General features: G+C 39.1%; 1 protein-coding gene across 1 annotated transcript in view; it reads right to left on the bottom strand.

Moving 5' to 3' along the window:
- Positions 1–8,579, bottom strand: part of Myh15 (myosin heavy chain 15) — a 138,063-nt gene that overhangs the window by 57,387 nt on the left and 72,097 nt on the right. Inside the window, exons 23-27 of the mRNA XM_005345129.2 lie at positions 8,017–8,259; positions 6,966–7,142; positions 5,763–5,908; positions 4,142–4,232; positions 1,348–1,737 (exon numbers count right to left, since the gene is read on the bottom strand). Coding sequence (XP_005345186.1) covers positions 1,348–1,737; positions 4,142–4,232; positions 5,763–5,908; positions 6,966–7,142; positions 8,017–8,259 — 1,047 coding nt within the window. The remainder of the gene's footprint in view (positions 1–1,347; positions 1,738–4,141; positions 4,233–5,762; positions 5,909–6,965; positions 7,143–8,016; positions 8,260–8,579) is intronic.

Genomic DNA, 8,579 nt, shown 5'->3' with positions numbered 1-8,579 from the left:
GGTAGTATAATATAGGGATGTATTGGATTAATGAAAGATTAGAAACAAAAAAACCCATAATTTAGGAAATCACTTAGCAGTCCAGTTGCTAAGTGATAAGAGACCACTTAGAAAATGGGGAGGAAAATCAGAAAGACAATGAAGAATTGGCCTGCTTCAATAAGGAAATGGAAAACAAAGAACAGGAAAAAAGCAAGTGATGGAGGCTTAGAGCCTGACTGGTTGGAAGAACTGGTGCCAGGGGCAGAAATGCACAAAGGGAATAACGTACTGCAGGTGGCCATGGTGGCTTTGCTTTTATATATGCTACTTGTTGAAAGTGAGGTCATTACTGATTTCTGCAAGAATAACTTAAGTGAACACTTTCCGGAAAGTCTGGGGAAGTAAAGACAGGTTGCTGGGATGAAAAGAAAGAGCAAGAGATAAGCTTTATACAGACCCCCATGGGGGTAAGGGGGAGGGTAGACTAGATGCTTTATTGCAAGGTGAGTTTTCAAAATAGTTATTTAATTTCTCAGCAACTTCCAAAGACGAACAAAGAAATTTATTGTTTGCATATTTGCTATTTTCAATAACCATCTGTGCTCATGAATGTAAGCATATTTCACTGTTTAACCAACTGGAACAGCTAGTACATGAGCCTTGCACTTGGTACTCCGTCTAGCACAAGATCAGAATATGAAGGCAAGCGCCAAGATGTTCAAAGAAGAGGCCTGTGACATTTGGTGGACTTCAAGACTCACTGTACAAAGATATTCCAAGTGTCTACTGCCTGCATGGCAATGTTCGTCTCGCCTGCAGACCCATATGTGGCTCAAACCAACACTTCAACAGGCTCTATTTGATGACATCCACATATTATTAACTATGTAGGTCCATAAAGTACAGGAAGTATGACGATGTAGTTATATCTACCTTAAATTTAAAGTATGTTTTGAAGAGCTTTGAAGTTCAGACAGAACTACAGATGATCTGTCATATTGGCGAATTTCAATTCTCCACTATTGTAATGCACAGGAGTCACCAGGCAGGGCAACCACCATGACTTCAAACTTGTTGCAATTTCAAAGCCCTTCTTAGCTAGAGTTTGTTCAGTCCAGTCTGGGCAACTTAATGAGATCCTGTCTTGAAATTTAGAAAATGCCAAGATGACTGGGATTATAACTCAGCAGTACAGTACATGCATCACACGTGAAAAGCAAGGTTCAGTCACTGTAATCTTACACAGGAAACACTTGCCCCTTCCGTTAGCAAACCTTTCTGTCATCCTTCTGAATTTTCTGTGCCTTCCCCTCCCCTGACACTTCCATGTTCAGATATCTATAAGGAAAGTTTGGAAATGTCTACCTTTGTTCTGGCCATCTGCTCAACACGGGTCAGGAGGTCATCCACTTGTAGCTGCAGACCACTCTTTTCTTGCTCTAGCGCCTGCCTCACCTTCTGTAAATGTTCTACCTGGCCTGTAAGCTCAGCAAGGTTCTCTGCATGTCTCTTTTTCAAAGAGGCAGAGGTTGCTTCAAAGTGTCTCGTGGTCTCTTCCATGTCATGGCGAAGCTTCTGAAATCTTGCTTCCTGTTGCTTGGTTATCTCCATCTGAGCCAAACTGGTCCCCCCGGCCTCTTCCAGCCTCTCCTTCAAATCTTCTAAGTCTTGAGTGAGGTCAACTCTCTCTCTTTCTACCTTGGCTCTGGTGGTCCTTTCATTTTCCAGTTCCTCTTTCAAATTTAATATGTGAGCCTAGAGGAATAAATAATTTCAACTTGTAATAATTACTTGTGATATACTTCCATATGCAACAAAGTGATTACATTAATTTTATCTCAACTTAGAAAGCAAAGATGATATTTTCCATTTCTATTTTATAACTAAAGGAAATTGAACACCAAGAAATTAATCAATTTTTCTCCAAAGCAATACCAAGAAACATAAGTACAATTTTCAATTCTTCCAGATCCCCAGTCCTACATCATAGAGAGTATCATTAAATTATACAAAGAGAGAGATTCTTAGTAGAGTTTCCCTCTTTCAAAAAAAAAGGACCTCTTTCTTATGCTAAGAACAATTTTTATAGGGAGCTTATAGAAATATAACATAGTGACTTATATATACAATATCTTTCGGGGATTTGTTAACTATCTCAACAATTACAGACTCTAAAAAACTGACGATAGAATCAATACCCATTCAAGCAACTTGCACTTAAAAAGTAACAACTATTTGTCCAACAACAGATGAAAACAGAGGCAGAGAACCACATTGGAGCACTGGACTGAGCTCCCAAGGTCCAGTTGAAGAGTGGAAGGAGTGAGAGTGTGAGCAAGGAGGTCAGGACCATGAGGGGTTCATCCACTGAGACAGTTTGCCTGAGCTAATGCGAGCTCACCAACTCCGACTGGACTGCGAGTGAAATATGCATGAAATCAAACTAGTCCCTCTGAATGTGGTTGACAGTTGGGACAGACTGAGGTGCCACTGACAGTGGCACTGGGATTTGTCTCTACTGCATATACCGGCTTCATGGGATCCTATTCTCTTTGGATGTAAACCTTGCTCAACCTAGATGTAGTAGGGAGGGCCTTGGAATTGCCACAGGTCAAGGTGCCTTGTCCTCTTTTAGTATTGGAAGGGGGGTTGTGGGGAGGGAGTGGGAGGAGGGAAGGGAGTGGGAATTTGGATTGGTATTTTTTTAAAGTAATAAAGTAAAAAAGAAAAGAAAGAAAAAAAAAGAAATGACATCTACTCAACCCTACACACATGGCAAGCAAAGTTGGTCAGCTGGTTTCTTAGTCTTTAGACTCCAAGTAGTGGGTTTGCTGCAGTGAATTAGAATTGGTGGAAGAATGGGAACTACTGAAGTGAATAGTCATCCGGGATACCATTACAGGAAGGGGAATTAGTAAGGGGAAGTATTGACGGAACACTTAGAGCTCCTGACACTCCAGTGAAGAGGCAACAAGCCCTGGAAACCTCTAGAGAGTCATTGTATTCAGTGCTGCCAGGCCAGAGATATTCACTAACCTCGTAAAGAAATAGACACAGGTTAGAAGAGAAGGGAAGAAAAGGAAAGACTGCTTAGAAAATGTTTTCCTTTACATTAAACAAAATGGCTTAGAGAAAGCTATTTCTCTAGGCCATGCCAGCTAAGTAGTCCACCAGTTTTGTTTGCAAAGTATCCCAGGGCAAGCGCTTCTAAAATTTAATTTTTATCCACAAGTAAATGTGGTATCTGACAGTCAATTATTGAATCTGAAATATTTACCATTTCTCAAATAATACTATGCTTGCCTCAAAATCCTCAAAAGCATTTCTTCATGAATAATCCTTACAGTCATTAAGGCACATTTTTTGGATAAATTGAGAGTTTTACTTTATTTTGGGTAAAGTCAAGTGTCATATAACGATATACCTAGAAAATATAATGCTTGGTGTTTAATGTTGTTTCTGAAAATAAAGCACATTCACAAGAAATGAGACTGCTTTCCTTATTGTGCTTAAAATATCCCAGAAGATAAACACCAAAAGGAGGGATTATTGAGATGTTAGTGTGACATAAAAGACCTCTATAAAAACACACCACATATGTGTTTGCATATGTGTATAGCCATAACTACTTTTAATTGCCTTATAACCTGGAGATGTAGTGTTAAATAACCACTTAGTCTGAAACTTTGAAATTGCTGTCCATTATCAAATAAATCTTTGGGTTTATGAATAGCTATAGAATCTGTTGAATTTTAAATTAATTGCTTTCCAACAATAAAAGTTAAACACTAAACTAATGACCCAGCGGGTCGTGTACTGTTCTTCCCACATAAACATATCGTTGAATTTAATAATTTGAGCTCAAAGCTGTCAAGATTAATGTGTTAAAAATTATGTGCTCAGGATTTAGTAAAAGGCCCAGTCTATAGCAAAAGTTCAAAGAACAAGCTACTTGGTATTATTCTCATGAGAAGGAAATTTAAGTTTAAGAGGTAATTATCCCTCCAGGGTCACAAAGTTGTGGGAGGCCATTTACCTTCTTAACTGCTGCTTTTTACTCCTGCTGTCTACAGCTGGCTAAGGGTATGGGTTATGGGAGTGCCAACCATTATTCATGGGTCTAAACACTGGTACACAGAGTTATCTGAAAACTGAATACCTGAAGCTCCTTCACCATCTTCTGAAGCTGAGATACCTGATTCTTCTCAGTCTCCACTTTTGAGTTCATCTGACTCATTTCGAATTCTTTCCTGCTTAGGAAAATGTGACAATGATAATGTGTCAGAATAATAACATATATTCAAATACTTTAAAATTGTAGAATAGCATATGAATTCTTACTGTAAAAATATAAACATTACATTTGATCTGATGACTAATACATAATCCCTGACATCTTTCTATAAATCAAAATCACATGTTTGGTATGCATCCTTCTACTTCTAAACTTTTTTCTAAGTATTCACAAATGTCTTGTGTGTGTGAAGGGGTATGTAAAACAGTAGGAATAGTTTCATTTTTTTACTGTTAGAATCTATCATATTGTAAGAATAGATGTGTGTATAGATATATAACATAACGACCCATATAATAACAAAAGAGACATGCTTATACATGGTCCCACGTAGAGTTTACTTTAGACTCAGCCTGTGACACACACTCAGTATTTTCTAACTCTAGCATACAGCCTGCAAAGGTGTAGAGTATAATCTTCACTTTGACAAACTGACTACAAAGGGAGTCTTGTCAGCAGTTTCTAATATTCGTAAGGTGACCATAGACACATGTGAAGTGTAACAAATTAGGAATAGTAAATTCATCAATTATTGCCAAGAGCATGTTTTAGGCCAACATGCGCATGCAAGCTAAGCCAAAAACCCAAAGCTGTTCACTTGACAAACCGGGAACCCAAACTTTGATATGTTCTCAGTTTTGACCTTGTTTTGGATCTTACTTTTGTTTCACTTATTTTATAAAAGTGTTATTTTAAAAAAAACTCTAGAATATAAAGGATGTAAACTGTTAAAATGCATCTCATCATCAGCAGAATTAGACAGAAAGCCATCTTCCAGTCAGTTCCATAGGGTACAGAGAATTAAGGGAACTGATGGAAATTTTCCATAATTTTTATCATGTAATATATTATGATTTTAAGAATTAATGTTAATATAGTCTGCAAAGATACACAACATAAATACTAATGCACTTGTACCTGACAAAGAAAACATTAAGTGGTCAAGTTTCACAGGCTTCATATCACAGTCAGGTTTTTGCTATGTTCATCTTTCCGCTGGTCTTATAACAAGTAAAAGAAGTAGACCACTTTTCATAGATGCAGATTTTCATAATTCACCTCTCCTACGCCTTACTACTTCCAAAATTTTCACCTTCTAGGTAGATGCTTTCTGCTATACTCTCAAGATTGTGTCTTTATTTTTTCAACTGTGTAATAGAGTCCATCAAATCGAAAATATCCCTTTCCCAAGCTTCTAGTCACTGTCTTGCATCTTGAACTATCTAGTGGCCTAGAAATCTCATGCTAAATAAAACAAGAACACTGCTCCTCCCAGCCTTAAAATTTTCTCAGAATCCTCTTGTGCTTGTTCTTCAAACACTTTTCCTTCTGTTGTTGCCTGGTCCGACCTCAAAGTGATGTTTTTTGTCTTATCTTATTAAAGAGAATATTTTGTATAAGAATAAGAATCAATTTTCAATATTAAAATAAAATAAAGTCTTTAAAAAAAATTCCCAGAATCCCTTGGCAACTGAAAGGTGCTTACTTCCTCAGCTGTTCTGCCAGCTGCCATCGGCTGCTCTCCAGGTTCTCTGTACGCTCCTGGTTCATCTTTAACTCCCCCTCTAGCTTGAGCTTCTCCCTCTCACACTTCATTCTGGCTTTCCTCTCCCGTTCAAGGGCGCCTTCCAACTGAAAAAAAAAAAAAGAAAGACTATTTACCCAAAGAAAAGTCAGAGTTCATACCTTATTGAAGGTATCGACATTAAATACTTTCTGGAAAAAGAAAAGTCTGAGAACATTTGGTAAATGGTACATAGAAGCATTTTAGGGCCCACAATAGAACTCAGCAGGCAAAGGTGCTTGCCAACAAGCCTGAAGACCTGAGTTGGAGCCCCAGGATCCATGTCCTGGAAGGAAAGAATCAACTCCCATTAAGTTGCAATCTGACTTCTGCATGATTAAAATGTATACCCCCCCCACGCACACACTAAACAAATCAAACAGTGAACATCATTTTAAAGTTTAAAGAGTTAAATAAAAATTACATGCATCAGTAGGTTACCAAAAAAATCTAGAAATCAATGATGGGTAAATGTTTTACAGATTATAGATGATAAAATCTTGTAGTAGTATGAGCGGCGGGGCTGCGTCCCCAGCACCTGGCCACCCACATGGCTAGCTTATGCTTATGCCCCGAAATAATTACACGGAAACTGTGTTCTTTTAAACACTGCCTGACCCAGTAGTTTCAGTTTCTTATTGGCTAGCTCTTACATATTGATCTAACCCATTTCTATTAATCTGTGTAGCCCACAAGCTGGCTTACCAGGAATGATCTTAACCTGCGTCTGCCTGGAGTGGGAGAATCATGGCGACTCCCTGACTCAGCTTCTTGATCCCAGCATTCTGTTCTGTTTATTCCGCCTACCTAAGGGTTGGCCTATCAAATGGGTCTAGGCAGTTTCTTTATTAATCAGAAATCACTCCCACATCAAGATCTGTCTTAAAGTGGCAAAAAATAGTGAGTGGCCAGTTGTCCATTTGATCACTTCCTGAGAAAGTTGCTCACCTTACACACATACTGTTGTGGTCTTTATGTATGTTAAGAATAAAACACCTCTACTGGTGCATAATAAAGGGAGTTCACTCTGTTACTGAGCTATCATGGACCTGTTAGGTTAATTAACTAAAATTGAGAGACATGTCTGAAGACAGACTGCCAACTGGTCAGCCCGCTGCTGCTCACCGCATCAACTTGTTGGCCCAGCTTCAGGCTCGTTTTACTCATGTTGCTGAGTTTCTCCTCCTCTATGTGCAGATGATCCTGGGTCTGCTGCTCGGCCTCCTGCGCAGCCCTCACTGCTCTGGTAAGTTTGCTGACTTCCTCATTTAAAGAGTGCACTTCCTCAGTCAGGATCCTGACCTGTGGGAAGATGACAGGAGAGTCATCCCTGGAAAGTTGGCTGTAACACCAAGGACATTTCCCTTTCATAGTCCAAAATATTCATCAGGCATCTAATGTCATCAAGAGCCATTTTCTCTAAATTCAATTTTTCCCACAAAAGGGGATCCTTAATCTACCATGGCCACCAAACCCAATGTGCAAACTATTTTCCAATCTTATTCTGTATAATAACAATATCACTGGGATCTGGGGGAACATGTGCTACCATGATGCCTCAGTGCCCCCACAGAGTAGCGGTTTCAAGACGGGATGCAACAAACAACAATTGTAAAGGTGGACGCTGCTGTCTGTCCCACTGGAAAGCACCACAAAACCCATTGTTGAATCATCTGTTAAGTACAGTTTCGTCTTGGAAATTAAGGCTTGTCAAAGGTTTCACTCCAACTCCTCACTAGTCAGCCCACATATAGAAGCACAAATTAAAGACCACAGCTAAAGGAAAAAGTCAACGTCTTTAACTGGAATTAAGGAGATGACTTCAAGTTCAGACTCATAATCATTGCTAAATCTGGGGATGTAGGCACATCCCAAATTACCTTTTAGCAAAGGTCATCATGTTCATTCTCATTTCAAAAGGGATGCTTAAAGGCCCAATGAAACCATTTTGCTCTATTAGATTTTTGGAGTAATAATAAATAATAGTTTATTTGGTACATTAAAAGGGTCCTATAAATTCAAACTAGAAATCTGAGGAGGAAAAATACAGTTCATCAGACCCTTAGATTTTTGCTGATTCTAGCATTCATCACTGAATTTGCAGGCCACTGTGTTAATTAACAGACCACTTCTGGTACCCAAGAGTCAAGTTTTCCTAACACCACAGGAAAAGGACCTTGTGCTCTGCTGCACACTTTTCCTTCTCTGACTTGGCCAAGATTGTTTCCAGGTCATAGATTTCCTTCTTCATATCAGAACATTCATCTTCCAGTTTCTGCCCCTTGGCAGTCAGCTCAGAATTTATCTCTTCTTCTTCTTCCACCCTCCCAGACAGCTCCTTGACTCTGTCCTCCAGCTGCATCTTGGATTTAATCAGCGACTCACACTGCTCCTCAGCCTTTGCTAGGGTCTCTTGTTCCTGCCATAAGAAGAAGGGGAATATTATTGCCAACAACTGGAAGTAATTTATCAGCTGGGTGATGAACCTGTTTAACACATAGTAAAGAGATAATTACCTGCCCTCTGCCCAGGACTTTTGTCTACCTTTCATAGGCTGCTGAAATAGCATTTCCAGGTTCCTAACCCTGTTATTGGGAAGTAAAGATGTTGCTTGTGTTTGGAAGAGCCTTCTATATTTCAAGCCCATTTAGTATATTAAGTGACCTCATCTAATAGGGCACTTAATAGAAGCCTAGGGGCCTAAGAGAATTAGCATGCTTCCAAAAGCAACAAAGTGCA

Source organism: Microtus ochrogaster, chromosome 2 (assembly GCF_000317375.1).
Source record: "Microtus ochrogaster isolate Prairie Vole_2 chromosome 2, MicOch1.0, whole genome shotgun sequence".
In the NCBI taxonomy this organism is placed as follows: Eukaryota; Metazoa; Chordata; class Mammalia; order Rodentia; family Cricetidae; genus Microtus; species Microtus ochrogaster.
This window is presented reverse-complemented; position numbering and strand designations above follow the sequence as displayed.